We start from the raw sequence: 27,333 nt of genomic DNA, 5'->3' as shown, positions 1-27,333 counted from the left end.
GTACTTTAAATAAAGAAAGTCATAGAAGTTCTGAGCCAGGAAGGGAGGTGTGCAAAACATCCCTTTCAAGTGGCAGCTTTGACATTCAGCATACTTTTTTTTTCTCATACCAGAGCTGAGCCAATGCGAGGAACCCCAGGCCTGCCGGTGTGACTGCTCTTTGCCATGTTTGGCTCCGTCCACACGGCATTTTTTTCAAAGCAAGTTCCAACTCGCTTTCGAAGACTTTCAAATATTGCATATCTGGCCTTGACAATTTCACATACATGAACTAGCTCCTATACCAAGATGCTGAAACAGTTACTCTACACTCATTTCATTGTGGACATCACAGAGGTCTGGCCAGAAATAACCTTCCTAAATTTTCCATTGTTATTGAAATAAAATTCATATCCCATTGACATTATACCTTTTAAAAATTTTTCTTTTTTGGGATGGTTGAACTATTTTTGCTCTTGAAAGCTCTAGGCAAATTATAGTGATGTCAAGTAATATGGTAAAACTGTTCGGAAAGTACAGAAAAAGAGCTATGGGTTTATAACAAACAAGGATGGTGTGTTTATCATATACCAATAACTCTTGTAGGTCCTTTGCATAGTAGCCCATTTAATCCTTTAAGCCATTTATGACAGATACTATTTCTATTCTCTTCATATAGGCAAGTACAAAGTTATTTAGTACAGGACTAGGAGGACTCTGACCCAGGCAGTGTGATGTCACAGTTTTTTCAGCCACAGTGCTATATTTTCTCTCATCAAAGGCAGCCCCGACATCAACATGCTCTTCTTTTTATTGCAATGGTAAAATTTAATTTGCCAGATACATGCTCACATCACAGTGTCTCACAAAGCATCTCTAATGGTTGTCTCTCTCTCTAAAATCTAGATTAGAGCGTCTTTGTTTACTGGAGGAGGCTGCATATTTTGAGGCATACCTCATTCGCAGCTAAAAGGCATTACATATGCCCTTACTTGCTTTTCACTGGGAACCAAATGAGCAGAAAACAGTTCACAGGAGTCAGTGTTTGTGGTTGCCCTTCATTGGACATGGGCCAGAATTCTTGATGCCCCACTGCATTGCGTGCCAATGTACTACAGAGCGTGTCGAGCACTCACTTTACTACTGAATTAGAGATCCGGTTAGCCTAAATGTAAAAGTCTATTTCACGAAGGAAGGACACGAGACATTGAATATTCAACAAAATATACCCCCCGGGGGAGGGGGAATCTCACATAACTATTCACATCTATTTTATAGTCACAGGATCTTACTTGGATTGAGATTTCTTAATATTTTCTTGCCCTCCTCATAGGCAAGCCAGTTTTTCTTCTTTCCTTTAAATATCAAGTCATGGAAGTAGTGTCACATTATACAGCCAACAAGGCTAAGGCCTTTAGATTTCCTTCCTTTGTATGTCATGTGTAAGTAGAGAGAGGAGATTCTTCTTTTTTAATATCAGTGTATATTATGCTGCATTAATAGCTTCATCTTATAAGCTCTTGCCAGAAGACCAGCATTTCCTTTCTTTCAACTTTGTTAATTTGACTTTCCAAACTAAAAGCAGCTACTCTATATGTTTAGCTTGGCTTTGGCCTTACTTCCAGCCCCTTTAACTCTTGCTAGACTCAGCGTTCACTTCCTTTTCCCTTAGAGGCACCCTTCTTGCTGCATCGGTCTTAACTTGTTGTGGAGCTCTGTCAAATCTACAGCAAGGAAATCCAGCCAGCTCATGCAGGAGAGCCCAACATCTCTGTCTATCTGAGTTCTAGATGTATTTAAAAACCAGATCCTAAAGAAAAATTCTTAATCTGTAGACTCTGGTCTGTGAATTTAGATGACGAAACAATATCTCTCCATGTGCTTAAATTCTGACTGAAATTTAGGATCCCTTCCAGATATGAATGTTGGTAAGCTGTCCTGCTCCCAACTCTTACTCCTGATGGAACTAGCTGTCCCTATGACATTGTCACCAAAGGAAAACTTTTGTATTATTACTGTACAGGTTTTGCAGGTATCACAAAATGTCATTTATTTTGATCCCATTTCACAGTCACAGTCATTATCAAACCCAATTCTTTTTTTTAAAGATTTAATTTATTTTTGCTGGAGAGTCAGATATACAGAGAGGACAGACAAAGAGGAAGGTCTTCTGTCCGCTGATTCACTTCCCAAGTGGCTGCAATGGCTGGAGCTGAGCCCATTTGAAGCAGGAGCCAAGGAGACTCCTCCTGGTCTCCCACATGGGTGCAGGGTCCCAAGGCTTTGGGCCATCCTTGACTGCTTTCCTAGGCCACAAGCAGGGAGCTGGATGGGAAGTGGGGCTGCTGGGACATGAACTGGTGCCTATTTGGAATCCAGGCACATACAAGACGAGGATTTTAGTCACTAGGCTTCTGTTCTGGGCCCAAACCTAATTCTTTAAAAAAAAAAACTTCTTTTTTATATTATTAATATTATCATTTTATGACACAGGTCCATTGGCCCTGGTATTTCCCTTACTCCCTCTCCAAGTCCCCTCCCCCCACCACTGAGTTCCCCTGTATTATTATTATAGTATAGTTCTTCATAAAGAGTTGTATGGCCATCATTATGGGCATGGACAATGGCAGAGAGTCCAACATACCACAGTCAAGATATAATAAATAGTTTCATTCGGATTCCATCCTTCATATGGAAGTAGAGATGCATACTACATTGTATCCTCACATCTGGATATCACAGTCTCCATTACACAGTTACTATACATCCTCTTAAATGACTAAACCCAATTCTAATTGCACAATTGCCACCTCTGTGTCCACAGATATTTATGCAATCTTACTGGCTAGCTACCATGCAACTCTCAGTAGTTATTGTCGACCACAAAACTATAGGTTACACAGTGGCTACAGATAGAGGCATTGCTTCACAGTATTCTTTATTGACAAAGGCTGGGAACAGAGAGATGAACCAAAAATCAGTTCAATGAAAAGTTGATGATCTTTTTAAAAAAGTAAACATTTATTTGAATGGGAGAAGAGAGGGGGAGAAAAAGGGACAAGAATCTTGAGCTGAAAAAGGAAGAAAGAGAGAGAAGAGAGAATCTTTCATTCATTGTTTTACTCCTAAAATACTAAGAAGTGAACAAGTCAACTTAGGTCCACCAGGTAGGCAGAAGTTATCCAACCAGTTCAGCCATCGCCTATTGCATCCCAGTGTGCACATTAGTGGGAACTGGATTGAAAGCAGAGCTAGGACTTGAACTGAGGGACTCTGATACGGGATGCTAGTTTCCCAACAGCAACTTAACCACTGTGCCAAATGCCTGCTCTCAATTTAAGATTCTTAATTAGCTAAGCAATAGCAGTGTTTGAATAGGGATCTTTAAATGTATCTTTCATGTCACAATTACTTTCCTATATTGTATAACTCATGTTTTATTACTATACCACAATTTTATGTTTTAGTAAATTTATAACACATTATAATGGTTTCCTTTAGAAGTCTATATACTGTACATTCAAAATAGAGCTGTGATCCACAGGTTTCCTCAGCGTGCTAAAGAGATTTGCTGGACTGTCATCTAAGAAAGGATTAAGAGGCAACTGTTTTTCAGGGATAAATTGTACCCTGATGCATCTTGAAAGAGAGAGACAGGCAAGAGAAGCATGTGCTATGCTTAGGCTGTGGGGACACAGGACACGAAAGAGTGAGGCACAATTCATTCAGCCAAGAGTCCCAGGCCTTATGGAACTCCAAGGTTATCATGTAACTTCCAATTAATGACAACTCCATGCCATCCTATTAGGAAAGAAGTTGAAGGACTTGTGGGGTTGAGGGTAATGGTTGAATAGCAGATAGGAGTAAGAGAAACTCTGTAGATGTTCATTGGGCAGGAGTGGGGTAATTAAATACAGAGCAAGGGGCCATTAACAACGTATGCTCTCTCAGTCCTTACAACCTGAAGACCCTTTCCTAGCAGCAATTCCAAATTTTGTTTATATAAAGCTGCAGATCCTTAAAAACACCAGTGAGATTCTGTTGTATATACAAAGGAGTTTAGGGCAGGCAAATATAAATAATGGTTCCTGTACATGACATCATTTGGGGTAAGAGAACTAGACAACGAGGAGGGAACAGAGGTAGAGAGAGAGAAACAGAGAGAAAAATGTACTTAGGAAATAAAACTGTCCTGTGAACAAATCTTTAGGTCAGGTGGAAGAAGCTAACATTTTGAATTCGTTTTTGAGAAACCTGATGAGACCCATAAAGGTAAAGTAACAATCCATGTGTTATTATCAGAAGTATTTTCCACCCAGAAGCTTCAAAGTGCTTTTTGTCCCCCTTGTATCTTGTCAATTTCATAGCCAAAACTGAGAACGGAAGGTTGCTCCATCTGGTATCAGATACTTAGAGAAGTGACTTTCTGTGCATAATTAATTATTACTATTTAGCAGAGTCAGGAGGTGGGTTGAATGTGGAGAAGTATGAAGGAAAGAGACAAAAGTAAGCACTCTTGAGGTCTGGATCTGTACCAAATCCATCTCCATTTGACAAACACTCAGTGAGTTTCCAGCCACAAGCCAAGAAAGATACACACAGTATCCAGGCTCCAGGAGTTACAGTTCAACTGCAACCAAAGTCTGTTTCAGACTCTCGGTATCCTGATTCTCCTTGTATGAATTTATTTTGAGGTCCATCTTCCTCTTAGGAAACCTGAATAACATAAATGATTCCTTCACTCAGTTCACTTCTGGAGCAGCAAAAATTCTATTTGCTGTGAGAACTCTGGATATACTGTATTTGTTATCAACCTTACAAAGTATTCATTTTTCTTGAAGTGTTTTCTGCTAATGAATTTATATTTGTTTTTTAATTAGCTTTATTATTTTCTATGATACAGTTTTCTAGGTATAGCAAGTTCCTCTTTTCTCTACCTTTTCTCCTTCCCAATTCTTGCCAACTGCCCCTACCCTTGTATGGTTACAGTAATAAAGTCCTTCAGTAAAAGTGACAAGTTTAGCTTTCTGTCATTTAAGTGCATGGTGACATTATAGGTATAGATAAAGGTAGAAAACCCAGTATCATATGGTCAAGGCATATTTAACTGTTTCATTGGGAGTCCTCCTTTCATTCAGGAGTAGAGATGTATCCTGCAATGTATCTTTACTTCCTGGTACTCTAGTCTCCATGATACAGTTCATCTATGACAATATGTATGTACACTTGTTCACCCATTTCTGCATTTTGAATCCAAATGCATCATTAACATATGACAAATGAGAAAGAGGGGACAGCAACTTTCAGGGTTGATGTCCTTATTCTTGGAGGTCGTCATCTGTAAGAAGCTCTATGTTTTGAGAAAGTAGAGGAGGAATCCTTGGAAGTAGGAACACTGGGGAGAGATGGGAGGAGAGGATGAGATCTCTCCCATTAGCTGGGTCTGGGACTGGGACAGGCTGAAGCCAGAAGGAAGGAATTTGGTCTGGGTCTTCCATTGGGTGGCAGGGACCCAATTACATGAGTGATCACCTCTTGCCTGTCAAGGTGTACATTCACAGGAAGTTGGAATCAGGAGTGGTGTCAGATTTGACACCAGCCATTCATTAAGGGATGTATGCATGCCATGGATCTTTTACTTATTAGTCTATTTATTTATTTCTGTGAAAGGTAGAGTAATACACACACATGCACACACACACACACACACACACACACACACACAGAGAGACAGAAACAAAGAGATTAATTTTACATTCATGGGTTCACTTTGCAAGTAGTTGAAATGGCTGGGTCTGGGCTAGGCGGAAGCCAAGCCAGGAGCCGGGAACTTCAGCTGAGTCTCCCACACGAGTAGCAGGGTGTGTAACTGAGTTTTCACTGCCTTCCCAGGTGCACTAGCAGGGAGCTGGATCAGAAGTGCAGAGCAGCTAGGGTTTGAATTGGTGTTGCCACATGAGATGCGGCGTTGCAGGCAGTTTAACCCGTGGCACCGCTACACACCTTCTCCTCTCCGGTGGAGGCATCTTAACTGCTGGACCAAACTGTCTTGTGCAGTAGGGGATGTTACACTCTTATTTCTTATTGCTTAAACTGTCTCTGGTCAATTGCAAATTGTTGTCACTAGATCAGACTTCCAATATTTTTTTTTTTTTTTAAAGATTTATTTTTATTATTTTTTCATTGGAAAGGCAGATATACAGAGAGGAGAGACAGAGAGGAAGATCTTCCGTCCGATGATTCACTCCCCAAGTGAGCGCAACGGGCCGATACTATGCCGATCCGAAGCCAGGAGCCTCTTCCGGGTCTCCCACGCGGGTGCAGGTTCCCAAAGCTTTGGGCCGTCCTCTGCTGCTTTCCCAGGCCACAGGCAGGGAGCTGGAAGGGAAGCGGGGCTGCCGGGATTAGAACCGGCGCCCATATGGGATCCCGGGCGGCAAGGTGAGGACCTTTAACCACTTGCGCCACCGCGCCGGGCCCAACTTCCAATATTTTTTAAACAAACTTATGGGAAAGTTGAGTTGTTTTACTCAAAAGAAATTAAAAAAATATATTTACTCTGTCTCTTCTGCTTTAGGTTAGATTCATCATTGTTTATTCTCTATTAGTCTTGGACAATATCGTTTAACAGAAAGATTTTCCCAAGCATGTAGGACACAGTACATGACAGTGTGATACTAGACTGCTATTTTCGTAATTTGCTTTATTTTCACAACTTATCCATACTAAATTTCTCCTTTTCTATTAGTCTCTGGACAATTTCATGAAAACCCAATGACCTTTTATCAAGACCATAGCACAGATATTGGGATTTGCCCTGGGAACTACTTTGAGTAATTTTAACAACTCATCCAGTTTATGAAAAACAACTGGGTTAACAGAAAGGGTTAAGGAAGCAATCTTTGACCCATCCATGTAAATGTCTGGAGAACCAGGCTTAGAGCAGGCAGGCAGAGGTCCCTGTGCCTCCACAAACAACCCACTATTTGGTATCCTGTGACATAAGCCTCAGAACATCTGAACTGCATCACCACATTTGCATTTTATTCTGTTTCCAATGCCTGCCTCTAGGTGACTGTCACCTGGTGGAACTCAGGAGTGGCTCAAGGCTGCCAGGGTAATGCCAGCAGGCTTCCACCCGGTAAGCCTGACCCATACACTGACCCACACACAGCCCTGCTGGGCCCTGTCCTGTGCCTGTCATGCCAGCACCCAAGATGACCCTGAGCAGCCTGACAGACCTGACTCAGAGATGATCCTGACAGACCTCAGGGCTTTTGCCTGCCGTTGTCCATCACCACTGACTCTGACACTTTCAAGGACCCTGCTTTTCTTTCAAGGTTAAAGAAAAAAAAAAAAAAAGGAAAAAAAAATCATCCCTAAAACTCTATCTGGAAACAAACAGACCAATAACCAGAGCAGTGTTACAAGACACCCCCCTTCTCCCGCAACCTCAATGTCACGAAAGGAAGACTGAAAACATTGCCATGACATGGCCCAGTGGATGAGATCATTCATTATCCCACTTAATAACTATGTCTGTGGGTTCAATCGTTTCTTTTTAATTCCTCTCCTCCCCGCGTCCGCCCCCTGCCCCTCCCCCGCCCCCCGCCCCCCGCGCGTCTCTCACCTGCCAGCCTTCTGTCCCTGGTGTTTTTCCAAATAACGTCCAGGGCTCTGGCAGTGGAGTCCCTGATGTGATCGCTAAAGGACCTTCGCAGAGGGGCTCTCCAGGGCTGGGCCATCACGTGGGCCTCAGGATCTCCCATCCGCTTGTAAATAAGTTCAGCGTAGCAGGGAGGCAGCCACCATTCTCTCTCCTCCTCGTGGAGATGCCCTCGCCGGCAGTGGGCTGCTGCCCCGCCCGGGGCGCCGGTCAGCAAGGAGCCGAGGAGCCGGCCCCGCGCCTTCAGGATGCCGGCATTGCGGCTCGCACTGCGGCCCGGGGAAGCGCCAACTGCAGGCGGCCTCCTGGACTGAGGCCAAGAGCGCGCGGCGTCCACATCTGGAAAGGCTTACAAACGAGCCAGCGCCGCGCTCGCCAGGCGCTCGAGCTGCAGCCCGGGCTATCTAGATGCTCGCAGCTTCCTGTGTAATCCAATAACCAGCCTCAGTGCATGCGGAGCTGCGAGTCTCTACGTCTTTAGTGCACGCGCAGTCCAGTGCAGGTAACCTCACATGTTTGAAGGAAAGAGAGAGTTGAAGCAGAGGGAGAGGAAAGCTGGCGGGAGGGGTTGTCTTTCAACTTTCAAGGTTAAGTCTCAGGAACATTTGCATTTTATTTAGTCGTGCTTGGGGAAGGGAAGATGGAGCTTTATTGGGCACGCTATATATAGAACAGTCTGGATTTTCTCTAACTCGTAGACTCCTGAGTTTTAAACCAAAAGTTAGGTAATCAGCTCCTTATATTTCCCCTCTGTTAATTGTCCTTCTACTCATAGTCAGTAGGCCTCATCGAATAATTGTAGTGTTTACCTCTAAATAAGGTTCAAGTGCACTCTGGAATTGTGACTCTCAGCTATAAGTGTGAGAATCTTGCCATTATAAATGTACATCAAACACTTAAGCTTGCTCACATAGCATTTTGTTTGGGGTTCCTGGTTCAAGTCCTGAGCCAGCCCTGCATTCCAGCTCCTTGCAAAGGCACACGCTGGGAGGCAGCAGGTGGGGCTCAGGCACTTGGGTCCCTGCCACCACCTGAGAGACCTGGCTTGTGTTCCTGGCTCCAACTTCCCCCGATCCAGTTCTGCCCATTGCCGTCATTTGGGGTGTGAACCACCAGATGGGAGGTCTACATAGGTTTCTCTTCCACTTTCCAGTGGAATCAACTAATTAGTCAAAATTAATCTCCAAAGAACAAAGTATCACTTGGTATTGACTTGGAAATCAAAATTCCTACTAGCTGCTTGTTTTACAATATATGTTCTTAGGTATCGGCAATGCCAAATAAATCTGTATGCCAGAGAACTTGGCAGGTATTCTACTTTTAATGTATTATTAATTCTCTCGCTTTTCACTGTCCCCCAGATTCCATCTTATAACTTCCAAGGTCTGGCAGGGAAGTATAACATTGGCATAAGATAGTATCTGAGGGCCAGTTCATAACCTTTTCAAAATGAGATAATGCTGTAAAAGCACTTTGTAAATTGTAAGGTACCATGCAAATGCTAATTATTACCATAATTATTTTTATGCATGAAGTCATTTTCAACCCACATCGTTCTCCTGACTCATCACATTTCTACAATAGCATCCTCTTTCCCAGATTTCTTTGACATGTTACGTATACAAAGATAATGAAAATAGTGAGATTGTGCTCATGGATTAAAGCTAACACTAGTACTACTGCTTATTAATAATGCATAGATCCCAAATTGATAAACTCAGTCTCCCCAGTTAGGGATGTGCTTTTGGTAAATGTCTATTTCTTTGCCTTGTCATCATATTGGCTATATGTGTCTGTTCCCCATTAAATTTAAAAAATGGTGAGCATTTATTCTAACGGTTAAGTTGCCAGTTAAGATGCCTGTGTCTCATTCCAGGGTACTTGGGTTCCAAACTTGTCTCCAAGTCCTGATTCCAGCTTCCTGCTAATGCAGAGCTTGGGAAGCAAAGGTGAGATTGCAAGTAACGGGGCTTCTGCTACACTTCCATCTAGCTTAGGCTTCCAGCTCCCGGCTTTCACCTTGACCTGGGCTGGCCATTGCAAGTATTGAGGGACTAAACCAATAAATGGGAGTTCTCTTTTTGATCTTTCAATTAAAAAAAAATTAAGATGTGATCACCTAAAGCCTGGCTCCATTAAAAAAAATGCCCAAATTCTGTGTGCTCATGCATGTGTGTTTGTGTATTTCTCCTTCATAGAGACCAAGGAAATATGTAGTATGTTGACTCATTCCTTGGTCAACATGAACAGACCCACATGCCTGGACAGATTTTGCAGAGAAAGAACATGAGGTACCCACAACAGCAGCACCGCCCTCCCACTGCCAATGCTAGGCATGAGGGGAACGTGAAGATGAATAAGCCAGCCACCAGCTATCAGACTTCACATTGGCCTGAAATAATTTCAAAATAGTATCATACATTTCATGGTGGAAGTATGTCGACAGTGTCTGGGAACAGAGGAAAATGTGCTTTGTACTCCTGTCTCCAAACATCTCCAAATTTCTAGTCTAAATCTACATCAACATCAGGCCCATTCAGTCATTCTCAGCATGTATATCAACTAATTCACTGCTGGTATCACAAACTGTCACTAACTACAACAGCAGGGAGCTTTTCCATACCCAGGCATAGAAAGGAAGGGGAAATAGCATTTATTGAGCACCTGTCATGCAACACAAACTCCTCTAGAATTGGTATAGACATGTGATTGTTCACAGCAACGTGGATATGACTAGCTCCTCCTTGGAGATGAGAGCCATGGAGTTCAGACAGAGGAGGTTTGAGAAAGGCCAGATAGTCAGTGGCAGATGTAGGGCTTGGCAGTTCTGGCTCCCTCAAGGCTCATTAGCTTCATGGAACACTTGATTGGTTTTAAATTAACGATGATAGTGATGAGAGTGACCCATTGGAGTAATCTAGGCTCAGTTGATACTAAGCCAGGGCCCACAGCTTTTTAGTTTAATCTCAGCCAAATACAGTAACTGAAAAGAGCTGGGTATGGAAGAGGCCCAAGTCTGCAGATGGGTTTTAGGTGATTCCTGCTTTGGATACTGAAGGGCCTTGGGCCAAGAGAAACAAGGCCTAGTTGAAGGCACAGCGCTCTCCAGAGTGTGTGCCCCCAAAACCTTCCTGCTCCCTTGACACATTCTCTCTCTAGTGTTAAACTCTTCACACACTAAATTATCTCAGTGTGTATTGAAAAAAAAAAAAAAAACCCTAGATTTGTTAGTATCTTCCATTAGGTGAACTGATCCACAGACCCAAACTAAGATTTTGTTTAAAATAAGAAAGGCAATGTATCAATGTAAATGCAGCTGTCATGAACAGACTGGAAAGGGAGGATGCAGCTGAAAGCATCTCAACAAGGTGAGTTTCAACCACTGATATGGTAATTCCAGTCCCAAAGAATGCTGGAAATGTGGTTGCTCTGTAAAAGACATTATTAAAACCAAACTTCATTGTACAGATATTTGCACTGTTTTGGATGAATTTCAGCCATGTTTCAAACATACAGAGGAAAAGCCATTCAGATATACAGCCATGTGAAAACTATGTTTTGACTTTTCATTCTTTTCATTCTTGGTAAGCCATTTGAAATGTTGCACACAGAAAAGCGGAGCTTCTTAGGATCTATCATTTATACAGTAATTTCTCAAGTTATGTTTCCACTAATTTCACATAATTTTAGTCTTCTGTGAGGGGTGAGAGGTGAAGAGATTTTTGTGGTCATATGAGGTCAACTTTGGCAGGTGGGAACAGTGGAATTAAAAGGATTCCACTGACTTGTCTAGAAACCCCTGGGATTTACAAGAGAGGCAAGGATGAAGACATTGTGCTTTGGCATTTAAGTCAGTATGTTTTTTGATAGACAGCCATGATCAAAACTGCTTCTTGCCAAGGGAGAGCTGTGTAGCCTCTTCTGATCCTGGAGAGCAGAAGTTTCGTCTGACTTATTAAGTTACAGATTTTGGCTCAGGTAGGTCCCTAGTTCTGTCTAAGAATAAACCCAGCTGGCAAATATACAAGGGGATTTAAAAAAAATTAGAATCAAAGGATTAGGTTTTTTTCCTATGAAAAATTTAAACTCATGCACCATTTTTTCATAATATGTATTTTTCATGAATTTTTTGAAGACCTGTCATATACATGCGTTCCAAAACTTTTTGCTCTAAAATAAGCTTTACTTCTATTTTTTCTACAAATCCTTTTAAGTTTATTTTATTTGTTATTTGAAAGGCAAAATGACAGAGAGGGAGACCCATGTTTTTATCTCCCAAATGGCTACAATAGCCAGGCCTGGGCCAGGTTGAAGCCAGCAGCGAGGAACTCAATAGCAGCTTCTCACACTGGCTGGCGTGGCTCGGGCACTTGGGCCATCTTCTGTGCTGCTTTTTGCAGGGAGCTGCATTTGCAAGGAGCTTCATCAAAAGTGGAGCAGGTGGGACGCTAGCTGACAATTTGATATGAGTCACTAGTGTTGCAAGAAGCATCATCACGTGCTGAGCCATCATGCAGAGCTCTTCACAAACTTTTTGAAATATAGTGTATTACAGATTTTATCTAATCTTACGAAATTTATGAATTTTGCCTAATTGCAAAAATATTTTAACTCTTCATGATGAAATATAAGTCATTTATCGATCATTCACTTCTACAAAAACCATATACATCCAAGTAAAATAAACACACTCAAGACTCAATAGGTTTTGGAGGACAGGAAGAAGACTTGAAAAGAAAGTCTGCAAGTGCTTTTCCTTGTGCCTAATGCCTGTGTTTCCTCCCACATTCCAGGGTTCCAGGCTTTGTCACCTCTTACAAAGGAGAGGAAACTGGCGGGAAGATTCATGCTCAAGAATGTCACAACAACTTTAAAGTTATCTGATAGGCACCAGCTTTACATTCTACTTTGTGATCCTAAGAAACAATAGCAAATAAGCACCGTCAAAGACCTACTTCCAGTACATCTTCACTGCCATAGCTCTTTAAAGTTACCTTTGGGACTGTTTTTGATTCTTCGTACCTCTAAATCCCATTTTCTTTTCATTATTTATTTGCGAGGGAGGGAGACACTGAGAGCAAGAGAGAGTGCAATAGCAAGAGAGCAAGATAGCTCCCATTTGCTGGTTAACTCTGCAAATGTGTACAGTTTCCCAGATGCTGTAATCAAGAGCCAGAACTCAGTTAGGTGTTGCAGAAGCTCAATTACTTGACCCACTGTCACTGCCTCCCAAGGTGCGCATTAGCAGGAAGCTAGAATAGGAGATGGGGCAAGGAATCAGGCAGTTATTGATACCATGTACTTCTATTTGGGACTTGGGCATCTTAATTGATAACTTGACTGCTAAGCCAATACTTGCCCCAGTCACATATTCTTTTATTAACGGTAGGGACAATTTCTCTCCCAAACCTGTGTAGCATACATTTGCTTTGGTGTTATGTCTTAATTTGCTATGGTCTTAATCAGCTCCTATCATTCATTTAAACACCCTTTAGATAAAATAGAAAATTCACAGCTACTCAAAGCGCTGGTAGTTTTTTAAAAAAACACAAATGATAGCAGAAAAAATGGAGAATTTATTAAGAGACAACATCACACTCAGATCTGGCTCTTTGGCATAGGAAGGAAATAAGTAAAGTGATCTTGGTGAAGCCCTAAGAGTGATGCAGGACGGCTAGCTTAGTGAATGGCATAGCCCATCACTGACGAATGGCTCTGCCCAAAAGGCCAAAGTCCACACAAGCAGGACTACCTTGTGAAGGCCCACAGGCCACACGAAGGAGAATTCATGCAATGAAGGCACTGTAACTTGGAGGAATGTGTCAATGGCTTCTGTTGACTCCAACAGCTAACACCTGCCTGGTATCAGGTACTTGATATATGGCTGATGATTGTTTTCATTTTGAAATGCTTATCTGATCCATGATCATTTTCATTTCCTTGGTAAGTGGCATTTTTGTTTAAATATTTATTTATTTGAAAGGCAGACAGTGGAGAGAAAGGGAGAGACAGAAATATTTCATTCCCCAAATGCCTGCAATGGCTAGGGCTGGAGCCAGCAGTTTCATCTAGGTCTCCAGTCTAGGTACAGGACTGCCTCTACTACTTTCCCAGGTTCATTAGCAGAGAGCTGAGTTGAAAATGAAACAGATAGTTCTCCAAACAGCAACAATATGGGATGTCAACACTACAGGAGACAGCTTAATGAACAACGCTGACTGCTTACATTTTATTTCTTAATCTGCTTTTACATTTGAAAGTTTAGGATTATGCTGAACTTGATTGAAAGTCTCCTTTGTGATAAACATCATTAAATGTTCCTGATTAAGGGTTCAGGTTAAGGTCACTTACACTGTCATTTATATATTGACCCACTAACAGACTTCACTCATGATCTTCTAACAATTTATCAAGAAATTTACCAAGCAAGATTATCCTTGGAAGGCAGGAAAAAAGTGTTAAAATTTACATCTATGTGCATGATTCTTTAAATATTTTCACGTTTGTATACATTTCAAAGCACATAAGTACCCAGGAAGTTACTGACAGCATACAGTGATCAAAGTTCAGAGACGGTTGTAATCACCAATCTATATGAAAATCACATGATCATTCAAACTAAATTAAAGCAAAAATATATAATAGACAAAGAGTGAATAATAAGGAACGGGACACATGCTTGACTTTTTTTTGCCACAATATGCCTTTTCATTATTGAAATCTTAGTTATTGCCTATACTTTCTGAATCAAAGATTTCTACCAAATCAAAGAAAAGTCAGGGAGACTTGCCAGTGAGAAAAGGATCCTATTTCCGTCTTGGTCCTGAGAACTTGTGGTCTTGGACCAGTGTTGTCTCCATTGCCAATGAGATTACAGATCATTCACTCTGGTTGAGAGAGTGAAATGGAATTTAACAGATTTGCACAGGTGGCGCCGCACCTCTCCAATTGGAGTGAGAGAATAAAACAACTTTCTGGGGTTGATGGCCTCCATCTTGCCACCTGAAATATGCCCCAACAGAGTTTTATTTATTTATTTATTTATTTTATTGGAAAGGTGGATATACAGAGAGGAGAGACAGAGAGGAAGATCTTCCGTCCGATGATTCACTCCCCAAGTGAGCGCAACGGGCCGATACTATGCCAGTCCGAAGCCAGGAGCCTCTTCTGGGTCTCCCACGGGGTGCAGGTTCTCAAAGCTTTGGGCCGTCCTCGACTGCTTTCCCGGGCCACAGGCAGGGAGCTGGAAGGGAAGCGGGGCTGCTGGGATAGAACCAGCGCCCATATGGGATCCCGGGCGTGCAAGGCGAGGACCTTAACCACTGCGCCACTGCGCCGGGCCCCGCAACAGAGTTTTAACACTAGCAAACATAATTGATCATTTTCATGCTTTTCTCAAGCTCTTTTCAAGTTACTTTGCATATGTTTCTCTGGAGACAGTACTTTGTTTCCTTGGATTTACTCTGTCTTAGTGTGTTTCTTTTCCATTTTCTGTAGTTGACTCAGCTTTTCTACATGGAAATTTTTAGCAGAAAGACAGGAAAGAAAAGGCTGTGGAGAAAGGAAAGATGGTGTAGTGAGGTTTCCAGAATGTTTTCCTATGTCATGATTTGGAAGGTTAAAATACTTTTAACTTCTATAAAATATCCGGCCCGGCACGGTAGCGCGGTGGCGCAGTGGCGCAGTGGTTAAGGTCCTCGCCTTGCACGCCCAGGATCCCATATGGGCGCCGGTTCTAATCCCAGCAGCCCCGCTTCCCTTCCAGCTCCCTGCCTGTGGCCCGGGAAAGCAGTCGAGGACGGCCCAAAGCTTTGGGACCCTGCACCCGCGTGGGAGATCCAGAAGAGGCTCCTGGCTTCGGATCGGCATAGCATTGGCCGTTGCGCTCACTTGGGGAGTGAATCATCGGACTGAAGATCTTTCCTCTCTGTATATCCGCCTTTCCTATAAAAAATAATAAAAATAAATCTTTAAAAAAAATCAATAAGAATATTTCACCAAAAGAAGTGAAAGAAGAAAATAATACATTTATAATCTAGCAAGAGTAAAAATACGTAATGATAAAATAAATTGTAGATATAGTTAAAACTTTAGGGGGAAATGATTTGTTTTAACATTCATTTCCTTTTACCCTTTTCTTCTTTTGCATTTTCATCCTTTTGCTTTCCTATTCTTCAGTTTTCACAGTGTAAAAATAAAGAGTTCAACACTGGGATACAGAAGTTCACTGATGTCACTTCTCTGCTCACACAAAGTTAGGGTATGGCAGCACTATTTCAACTGTTTAAAAAATATATTGATTTCAATTCTTGCTAGCTATTTTATGTATGATTTTATTAAGAGATCAGGATTAAATATCTTGAGGATTCAAATACATAAGAGTTGCATCTGTGATATAAATAGCTCAAATGTTTGATTTTATCTTCATATATACTCAATGCCACATACATACATTAGAATATGCCAGATGTTATTAAGTATCAGATATTATGACAAGATCCAAAACACTGTCCATAAAACAGACTTGAATGTTTCCTTAAAAGCTATTTTCAGGTTGATTTAGCTTCTGTGTTTTAAAAAGGGTCTTGTTTACACACACACCCATACACACACACTCTTAAATATGAAAATCCCAAAACAGTTTTCAGGAATTGGACAACAATACATAAGGACTGTGATCTCCGAGAGAAGGTTTGGAATATGACAGATGAACTCTAACACTGTCCTAACCACAACTTTATGCTTGGAAGCAATTTATAGGCCACAGAGCAGATAAAGGAAAACCAAATAACCTAGCAATCTTCAAGTGACAAGGATCAGAGTTTAAGAGAATGGAGGAGCTATCCAGGAACGGTATGGTGTGGAATCTGTAACACTGCAAAGAAGTCTCCCCGAGCCTTTGGCTACATACTCATCTATATAAGTATGAGAAGAAAACCTGCCAAGCATTGGGAATCAGTAGGCAGATCATTCCTGGAGCTCACAGGGCTGTCATTAGTTTGTGTTTCCATCAACCAGTGTGTAGAGAACTTGGGAAATATGAGGACTTGAGTAGAATCACCAGAATAGTCTTGCTAAATTAGCCCCAGAATATAAACAGCTCGCAACCTGACAGTAGAAGAAAAGGAAATAACGCAGAACAGAAACTATTAAAACGGTAAAGAGATAATTCAGAAGATCAAAAGCCAAGAGGTCAAAATTGATTAATCTCTAGTCACATTGATTAAATTGAAAGTCAACATACAAAAATCTGTTTCCATATACTTGCAATGACCTTCTAATAATCAAAATAAGAAAATATCATTTGTATCATGATAAAAAAAAACCCAAAATACTGAGAACTAGATTTACCTACAACTTAAAACTGAGAGTTATACAACACTGATAAATCAGGTCTAAATAAATTAGCTAAATAAGTAGATGATTTCCCATGTTCTGTGAATTGAAGTTTCTAATGCTAGGATTTCAGCTGTCCTCAAACTAATTATAAACATAAACCCAAATACAATTAAGCAGTTTTTAAAATACTGATAAGTAGGCTTTAAAAATTACATAAAAAAGTTAATATGACTTTGAAAAGGTATGATGTTAGAAGCTTTATACTACTTGATTTCAAGACTTACTTTAAAGTTATTGCAATCAAGATAGTGTGATACTGACTTAACGACAGATAGGCATAGACCAATGGAACAGAATTTTTAAAAATAGAACCACATTACACATTACATATGTTACACGGATTTTTTTTTAAACTGCCCAAATAAGTCAGTGGAGGAGGATAATCTCTTTTCAACAAATGGAACTCTACCAATTGGATCACCGTGTTGAAGGAAAGTACCTCATTCCTCATCTTAGATCTTAAGCAAATATTAACTCTAAATAAATTCTGGCCACAGATCTAAACACAGGGGTGGAAGCATAAAACTTGTAGAAGTAGCTGTTGTCCTTCTAACCAGGCTTTAGCAAACAGCAAAAGGGGTAAACTAAAACCTGACAAAAGAATATACACAAATGGACAAACAACATAAAAAGACATCCAGTTTCATTGGTCACTAGAGAAATGCAAGTAAAAACAATATTGAGGCACCATTACATATTAAAATGAAAAAAACTGATTATGTAAAGTGTTGGAGAGAATGGAGGGAAACTGGAATTCTTCAACAGTGCTAGTAAGCATGTAAAATGATTCAACCAATCTGAAAACAGTTTAAAAGTCTATTTGATTCATTCTCCAAATGACCACAATGACCAGACCTAGGCTGGTCCTATGCCAGAGCTGGCAGCTTCTTCTGGGTGTCCTATGTGGACATATGTGCCCAAGGACTTTGGTGCTTCTCCATTGCTTTCCCATTCTGGATCAAAATTGGGACCTCTGGATTGCCAACTGGCATCCAGATGGGATGCTGGTGCTGCAGGTGGAGGGTTAACCTGTTCAGCCACAATGCCAGCTTATTCATAGAATAAGAAATAAATGCTGTATGTGTTTCAATATAGATTATTTTTTTTCTGGTTATGATATGAGGTTGGATGACTTCTCAGATGAAGAGATATGGCCATTGTTGTAACATAAATAACCAATAGAGTGCTATATTTGTAATCAATGAATCATTTCCACAAATCAATGAACAAAATAGAAATAACTCAATTGAAACATTAATAGATTTTATAAATAAGAATTTCACATCCTGTGAAAAATATAATTCATAGTCTACGTGGAGATGATGGAATTAAGAAATGGAAACCTAGTGTTCAAACTGTGGTGACACTGGCAATTTGTCTAACAATAGCAAATTATCAGAATCCTCAATCTCTGAAAATCAGATATAAACCTTCATCAAGAGGTAGAGAAAAGGTGGGACTTTTATCTCTAGGGAGGAATTTATTCCTTGAAGATTAATCACCTACTCATAGTATGTGTATATGAAAATGTTATACATAGCGCTGTGTTAGTTGAACTGGACTCTTACAACAAGGCACTTCAGATATTATTAACAACAGAATTAATTGGAATGATATAGTGAAATTATCATTTCATATTGAATAATGATTAATATAAATTTATGTACAAATTAACAAAATATGTAATTCAATGATGATGTTACTAATGTATTATCCTATTAAGTAATATTAGGATCCTTCACTTTTATGCACATATAGATTCCTTTTTGGGTCATACACTTGAATGTTACAAAAACACTTAAAGTGAACAGGCATTTTGCTACAAATAGCATCAAAACGATATATTATTTTCACAGTTTTTTCTTGATTAAAAGCAAGCCAGAAACTTTCCCAAACTATTTTTAAAAAGAAAAAAGGAATTGGATGGGGGGAAGCCCATGAATCTTACTCTCCTGATTGGCGTATAAAAAGCTAAAGAAAGACAAATCGGATCAAGAAAGAAAAATAAAGCCATTGGGAAGGAAAAAGAGTAGAACTGTGGGAGCTGGAACATCACGATTCATTTACGTGAGTTACAATTGTACAGGAGATGACAGGCTGTAAACGGCATAGGCGAGAGGGCGTCTGAGGTGAAGATGGAGCACGGGAGAGGCTGAGGGAAAAAAGCAGCTGGCCCAGAGCAGTGGAGACTTTTAGCAAGTGCTTCTTTTGGACAAATTATTTTCTCCAGGGTGGAGGGTGGAGTTCTCTTATTAATAGATTTAAGAATTATGGTGGTCATCAAAGTCAATGGCTGCCTGCCCTGCTCCCCTAATCTCTCGAACCACATTCCATCCTGACTCTGGTTTCATGGTCCCTGCAAGTTTTCGGTGTGTGACCAATGGCTGGGCATAGAAATCAAGAGGAGCTAGCAAATCCTGGAGGCAGTTTGACAGAGTAATGTCATGACTGTCAAATCCAGTAATTAAATAAACATTGAGCTTCAACTTCTAATGCAATTTTCTAATTTCATTTTCCTAATCATTTATTGTCATCATATTTTAAAGGGCTCTGGGTTAAAAAAAAAATCAGTCACCATAAGTAGTTTAGGAAACCGGTCTGAAGTTTGGGTAAAAAGTGTCGGGAGACCATGATTGAGCTGTTCATGGATAGAAAAAGGCAAACACTATTTTGTAAAGTTTAATTAGCCTCCAAATCAGGCAATTGTTGGTATTTGCACATTTCTCATTGCTATTGACAATGAAAAGTAACATGGCTGGTAGGGTTAGTACTTTAGTTGGAAGTTGAAAGAAAAAAATCGCAATAGGAAATAGAAATATTTTTGTCTTTTAGAATTTCATGTACAATGAGTGGCTCGTATCTGGCACCAAGACTAGGTAGACAGTCGATGATGTGAAAACCTTGACACCTGAAATAATGATAATTAAAAAAAAAAAACCGAGGATAGACCGTGTCAGCAAACACCATAGGCAATTTCACCATTTAAGTGTAAAATACGATTATTCTTAAACACACCTCCTTTTTGTCAAGCTTGGGATTACTAGAGATAATTATTACTCTAAAATCTTAGGAGCAGCTATTCTCCTTGGTTCTGTAAATTCGTGTATTATCTTTTCTTTACCTTAATTGGGTCATTTGTTTGCCATTAGCATGAGGAATGGTTAAATTATAAGTAGACCTTCATTTTTAAAAGTGCATAACCAAAGGAAAAATAAAGCTCAAAGTCTTTTGGCTTTTTTTCTCACCTCATCACTAACTGTCCTGCCATGTGTACTCATTAAAAGTTCATTATCACCAGTGACTATAGTTATCAAAGTTTCATTCATTGTAAACTGCTTCTGCTCTTTTCCCCTTCACTACTGAATAAAGGGTTAAAAATAAGGATGTCTAAAACTTGGCAGCAGGGCTTATGCCACTGATTAATAAGATTTAGTATTGTTAGTAAAATTATGATTGCTCTCCAAGGCCTGTTGAAGTCTGGACCCATCCCATTTTTCCAGTCCTCTCTCTTTCCAAACACACACTCTGGGTTCCAGTTGGCGTGGCTGCACAATTGCATCACCGTGCCTTGTGCATTCCCACTGTCTTCACTTTGCCAACACTATTTTTCTTGCCTAGAGTGTCTCAGATCTTCCCTGGCAGTCTTTTCAAGGCCATCTTTCCTCCGCTGAAATCCTCTCTGGACTCATGTAACCCAGGTAACATCTCCCTCAGGCCACAATCTGGGGCCTCTTGGATTAAGCCCTTATCTTGTTCAGCAGACCACAGTCCGGGAGAATTGTGTCTTCTAAGGAGTCAGTGACACACGCTCCTGCTTCTTTTCCCTTTTATAGCTGGTGCTCAGTTTTCCAGTAGAAGGAAGAGGAAGTGGGGGCCAGAGAGGATCCGAAAGAGAACTGACATGCTGACATTTTGATGGTCTTTGATAAACCTGGAGTAAGGATCACGGGTTCTGCTGAGAGAAAGCTAAAACTGTAGCCCTCCCAAAACAATGGTGCTTATATTAATTTTTCACCATATGTGGCAGTGAATTTGTTGCATCGCTTGGTTTGTCATTTCAAGGATTATAAAATTGTAAATTAGGAGTCATGTGCTTGTCATTCCTCCTCTTCCTTCTTTGAGCATCTTACTCCTCTGTGATCTCTTCATTCCTTTGGGCAGTTGGTCCTTCTGCCATCTGGATGCCCACTTCATCACTCCGTGTTTTCCACCAAACTTAAATGTCCTCCATTGTATAGACACCAGGATTCGCATTATATGAGAGCACTATAACACTTGTTGGGAACTTTGGAGATGTAAGGAGTTCAGCCTTGGGAGAGAAGGGCATGTAGAGCTGAAGAAAAACTCCAAGGTGGAGCTAGAACTGAGTCCTTCTGAGCATTTCCTTATTGGTTGTGATTGGTGGGGCAGTATGACCCGCAGCTTCTCATTGTATTGCCTCTGTTCTCTCTCTCTCTCTCTCCCTCTCTCTTTTTCTTTCCCCTCCCTATCATTTCTGCATAAGAATTACTTTCAGTATTTTGCAAGGTTGCTGTCTTTGTGAGATTAGATTATGAGTGGATTTGCTAAATGCAAATTACGTGTAACTACACGACACATGACAATACAGCATCTTTAGTTACTTTGTCTATTCAATACAGTTTTAATATTTCCATGTTGTTTCTCTCATTTTAACTATACACTCTTTGAAGATAGTGTTAGATGTAGTTATACAGGCTCAGTCAACCATCTGGCAATATGTACAATAAATATCACCACTCAATATCAAGATAATATGCTTCAATCCTTCATACTGCATCATGCAGCAAAAACTTGGATGTACAAGTTGAGACATGTGTATGGCTGCAGGAGGAAGAAGACTGAGAAGGATACGTTCATAGTTATTAACGAGGGATTTGTAGTCTTTAGTGTTGATAAAAATTTCCTGGGGGTGGGCAGTGCAATGCCTCAATGGCTAAATCCTCACCTTGTAAGTGCTGGGATCCCATATGGATGCTGGTTTGTGTCCCAGCTGCTCCACCTCCCATCCAACTTCCTGTTTGTGGTGGGGGAAAGCAGTAGAGGATGTCCCAAGGCCTTGGAACCCTGCACCATATGAGAGACCCAGAAGAAGCTCTTGGCTTCAGATCAGCTCATCTCCAGCCTTTGTGGCCATCTGGGGAGTGAACTAGTGGATAGATCTTTCCTTCTCTCAGTAAATCTGATCTGCCTTTCTAATAAAAATAAATAAATCTAAAATAAAAACCCTGGAGAGCATATTAACACTCATGCTTATGAGGCCTAAGACATTCTGACTGGAGGCATCCATAAATCTGTATTTTAAAAATTAATTAATTATTTGAAAGGCAGAGAGAAAAGGAAAGATCTCTTATCTGAATTTCCAGTGACCAGGCTAGACCAGACCAGAGCCAGCAACTGAACCTGGGTCTCAGTGGCAGGGACTCTGCTGCTTGAGCTATCACCTGCTGCTCCACGGGATGTATGTGGTCAGGAAGTTGGAATCCCAACTAGTGCTAGAACTGGAATTCAGACACTTTCATGGGAAATCTGGGTACTTCAAGCAGTGTTCTAAGCACTATGTGAATGTCTACCACTGGAAAGCTGAATTTTAAAATATATTATGGGTTTTACTCTAGCAAATTATGAGATATACTTTAACTGACACTGCCTATAGTTTTCATCAAAGACAACAAGGCTTAATGGTGAGGGTTGGAGAGGGTGTAGGCGTAGCTTTAGCAGGGCAAAATTTCCTAAGGTAGATAGTAAGATAGAGGAGGAAGGGATTGAACCGTCAGTGTAGTGTAATTTCTTTAATTAGGCTCATGAGGAAATTTTGTGAGATGAGGATTGGTGACTAAATATATGTTCTTAATTATATCACATATAACACCAAAGGATACTAGGGGGTTAATGTAAAGGTACTTCAAAAGTGGAATAAAAAGGTAGATCTATTTTTTTCATGTAAAAAAATAGAAATACTATTTTTTTTCACAGCACATGAATTTCATGAACATTTTGGAAATCCCTGATTCATAACTTTATTTCTATGTGCTCCATGATACTAATTTGCATGGTTGGATACAACTCTAAAAATTTTAGTGTTGGAAAATAACAGTGCTACATCTATTTAAATAAAAACCAAAGTACTACGTGTATTTATAAAACTTAATTTCATAAAAATTTGCATTTGTATTTATTATCATCTGTATCACTAGGAAGATATTTACAAAAAATAAGGAACATTTTAGGCACTCATAAAAAATATGATGAGATAGTCCCTTGATCTCCCGCTCAAAACAAAACAAAACAAAACAAAACAAAACAAAACATAATAAAACCTGAAACCACAAAGGTTAAGCAATCTCACTAAAGAAAACAGAAACGAGGTAAGCTGAAGTCATGGGAAATGGAAGAGAAAGAGCAAGAGCCTGAAAACCCACTGCAGATGGAGCAAAGGCTTTCCAGATGTGGAATTCCTTCTGGGATCCGTGCTGTTAAAATGGTTCATTTGGCTTCTACCAGGAAAAAAACAAAAGGCAACTAGGACCGCTTGCCAGCTTCTGTCTGTAACAGAGTGAAAGCTACTCTGCAGCACTTTCAGTTTCCTCCAGGAAGATGCCGGATAGCTCATACCCATAGTTGTTTTTTAAAAGCTGGTTTCCAGTGTGATGATAGGAGTACTTTTGGATCACCTGAAGGTATCTGTATGTGTGTTGGGATAGATCCACTTGGGAAGATCTCTGAAGGTGTCCATCCCAGAGTCCTCCTGTCTGCTTCACCACAGGGCCAGGGCGCTCCCTGAGTGTGAGGATGAAGGGTCACAGCTCTGTGAAGGCTCTGTTGTCAGGGACCATCTGGGAGGACAGCTGCAGATTAGCTGCACAATGATGAGCACCATCCCACGAAAGTGAGACTGAGATGCCCTTTTTCATCTTTCTTTCTTCATTTATTCCTTCCTTCCTTCCTCCCTCCCTCCTTTCCTTCCTTTCTTCCCCCTCCTTCCCTTACTTCCTTCCTTTTTGTTTTCTGGATTAGAATCTGGGGCTCAACAATATTACACAATAATGAAAGCTTTCTGTTATAAGAAGCCAGGTTCTTTTGTACTAACAAGTCACAGAATGAGGAAAGCCTAGATCCCCTTCCAGGCCCGCTGGTTCACCCATGCTTTGCCTAGATGGAAGAGACTCTCCTTATCACTGGGTGGTAACATTGGAGACCTCAGAAATACTAACTGATGGGGATGGGTTTAGCAGCATTGGCATCTCTAATGGATGCTGGTTTGAGTTCCTGCTGTTTCACTTCCCTTCCAGTGCCCTGGTAATGGCTTAAGTGATGGATCCCTTCCACCCACGTGGGAGACTCACTCAGAAGGAGCTCTAGGTTTTGTCCTGGCCAAGCTCTCGTCATTGGACCATTTGGGGCATTTTTGAACCAGCAGATGGAAAAACCTCTCTCTGCAACTCTGCTGTCCAAAATAAGTCTTTAAAAAATTATAACTGAAAAAAAGAAAGATCATGGAATGCTCATACCTACCTTCTGTAAAAACTTTTAGAGTTTATATTTTTGTTTATATTCTGCTCTATTTCAATTTTGGAGCCTTGGGTTTTATTATTTAATACTTTACTAATGGTGTCTAAATGGAATAAAGGAATATGAACATAGTTTATTGAAAATATCAAAGTGTTGAAGATATAGACACTTAAGTGAAATTACAGAGCAAAAATAGAAATGGAATGGCATGTTGAAGATATTGTCAAGAGATTTAAAAAGGGAGACAATCTACTTGGTTAATATAGACAATCCATAAATTCCACAACTGCAAGATGTGAAGGTACAAATTAGGATGAGTTCAGCTGAAAAAGGATAGAAGATATTCTGTAGGCAGCAACATGACTGTACTGATGTAGTTTAGGGCAGTGTTGCTGTGAAAATAAAGTATTTTACAAAGGGCTTTCAAAAAGGTGATGGAACATTTATGTTACAAAAAAACTATGCATGAATTTCCAAATGATTATTCACCTAAATACATTTCTTTTCATCTCATTTTTCTATGAAGTTGTTGGACTATCCCTATATACCTAGTTCTACCTAGGGCTTATGGCATAAAATAGAATCAGGCAAAATGTGAGCATGGTTCTTCACTGGGGTTGATTATGAAATATTTTGGGAGGTGGTGCTTTTATAAAAGAAACAAAGTATGATCACATAAAATTAACGAAAAAAGGCAGGTGCTTGGCACAGTGGTTAAGGCGCTGTTCGAGATGATTTCATCTCATATTTGAGTGTTTTGGTTACAGTTCTGTCTTGACTCCCAATTCCAGTCTCTTTCAAACGTGCACACTGCGAAGCAGCAAGTGTTAACTCATAGATGGGCCCCTAGATCTACGCAGGGGTCTCTGAAATGCCAGGCTGAGACTTTTGTGGGCATCTGGGCAGTAAACCAGCAGATGAGAGGTTTCTAAGTGTCTCTGTCTCTCTGTTTCTCTGCTTTTCAAATAAATAAATTTAAAATAAGGGGAAAAAAGTCCTATCTGTATTATTGATAACCTCTTTTTTTAAAAAAACAAAGGAATAGATAATTTTTAGTATTATTGGCATAACCAATAAGAATTTGGAAAAAAAAACATCTAATTATCTGTCCCAGAAAAGTCATTCACATTATTTCCAATAAAGGCGAGGTCTGGAAATGTGTCCCAGTGAGTTAAAGCTGTTGCCTGCAAGCTTATTATCTCATTTTGGAGTTCCAGGTCAAACTTCAGGTTCCTGGATTTGGCCTGACACAGCTCTGACTATTGCAGTGGTTTGTAGAGTGAACCTGAAGATGAAGATCTCTCTCTCTCTCTCTCTCTTCCTCTCTTCCTCTCTCTATGCCTCTTTCACTGTTGTTCTGATTTTGAAGTCATTAATATGTATCTTTAAACATTTTTACAAGTTCCTAAGATGTAAGGATGCAGAGATTCTGTGCAGATGGAGGTCAAGGCCTCCAAGAGCTGGCATGTATCAGGGAGTCAGCTACATTTTTCAGCTTGTGTTGCCTCTAACTTCTCTCCTATTGGCCTTGTTACTCCATTCTCCTGATTTCTCTTTGCAGAATGGTCTCTGTTATTTCACCTCACCATCTATGTGACTTTTTAGCTAAAGTATCTGCTGCAGATTGAGTCTCCCTGATTAAAATTTCCATGAGAGAAAGAAACAGAGGTAGAGATGGAGGAAGAGATAGAGACAGTGAAAGAGATAAGACAGAAAAAGACGATACTTAGACACCTGGATACCTAGACTACTTTTGTCAAAGCATTCTCTGGCCTTGGGTCTCGAATCTCCACTGCCATCCTATGTAACTTAGTCCAGTTGATTCCAGTTGTAGATTTGTATACACTGACCCTTTCCAGGGCTGGAGAGGAAATGAACAATGACACCTGTCTGTGTTAAAAGAGGGGATTCATTGCAGCGTAGAACAGCTGTGGAAGGCATTATGCGGAAGTGGCACTCCAGCGAAACCATGAAAGAAAAATGTGATTTGGAAAAATCACAGAAGACTCTTTTTGGGATAGAAAACTTTAGGAACAGAGGCATAGGGACAGGGGGAGATCGAGTCTAAAATTTACATGATTTATCATAGGTTCAACAATCTTCATCATGGATTTTTAAATGATTCATCTTTAAAATTTACTTGAAAAGATAAATTTATTTATTTCTCTCCTATCTGCCAGTACAGTCCCCAAATGTCCACAATAGTTGAGGCAGTTCCAGGCAGAAGCCAGGAACCTGGAACTCATTCTCAGTCTCACATGTGAGTATCAGAAACCCACGTAGTTGAGCCTTTACTTGCTGCCTCCCACGGTGCACAAAAGCAGGAAACTGGAATTGGAAGCAGAACCTGCGTTTGAACCCAGATAACTCCATACAATGCCTTTACTGTTGCACCTCATCATAACATTTATTAGTGTGCTTGAAGCCGGAGCAAATGGCGATGTAGGGCACAGAGAAGTAGAGAAAGCACCAGTTTGGGGAGAAGAGAAATTTAAGTGCCTTGTAGATAAGTGAATGCTAATACACAGACATAATCCATAGTCCCTTTCTCAGCACTGCAAAATAGGTACCCAGTGATTTTTTAAAATGTATTTTCATGGAAAGGCGGATATACAGAGAGAAGGAGAGACAGGAAGATCTTTTGTCCGATGGTTCACTCCCCAAGTGATCACAACGGCTGGAGCCGAGCCAATCCAAAGCCAGGAGCCTGGAGCTCTTCCAGCTCTCCCACGCAGGTGCAGGGTCCCAAGGCTTTGGGC

General features: G+C 40.5%; 1 protein-coding gene across 2 annotated transcripts in view; it reads right to left on the bottom strand.

Annotated features, from left to right (window-relative positions):
- Nucleotides 1–27,333, bottom strand: part of DLC1 (DLC1 Rho GTPase activating protein) — a 397,667-nt gene that overhangs the window by 160,999 nt on the left and 209,335 nt on the right. The window contains exon 1 of one of the 2 annotated variants that reach the window (XM_040965991.1): nucleotides 7,610–7,796. The exons of the other annotated variant lie outside the window; for it this stretch is intronic. Within the exon in view, the coding sequence (XP_040821925.1) occupies nucleotides 7,610–7,748 (139 nt within the window). The 5' untranslated portion in view covers nucleotides 7,749–7,796. Of the gene's footprint in view, nucleotides 1–7,609; nucleotides 7,797–27,333 lie in introns of those variants that run through there. 2 annotated transcript variants of the gene reach the window in all.

The sequence above is a fragment of the Ochotona curzoniae genome, unplaced genomic scaffold (genome assembly GCF_017591425.1).
Source record: "Ochotona curzoniae isolate NIBS_2020 unplaced genomic scaffold, NIBS_Ocur_1.0 scaffold_4505, whole genome shotgun sequence".
Classification (NCBI taxonomy): Eukaryota; Metazoa; Chordata; class Mammalia; order Lagomorpha; family Ochotonidae; genus Ochotona; species Ochotona curzoniae.
This window is presented reverse-complemented; position numbering and strand designations above follow the sequence as displayed.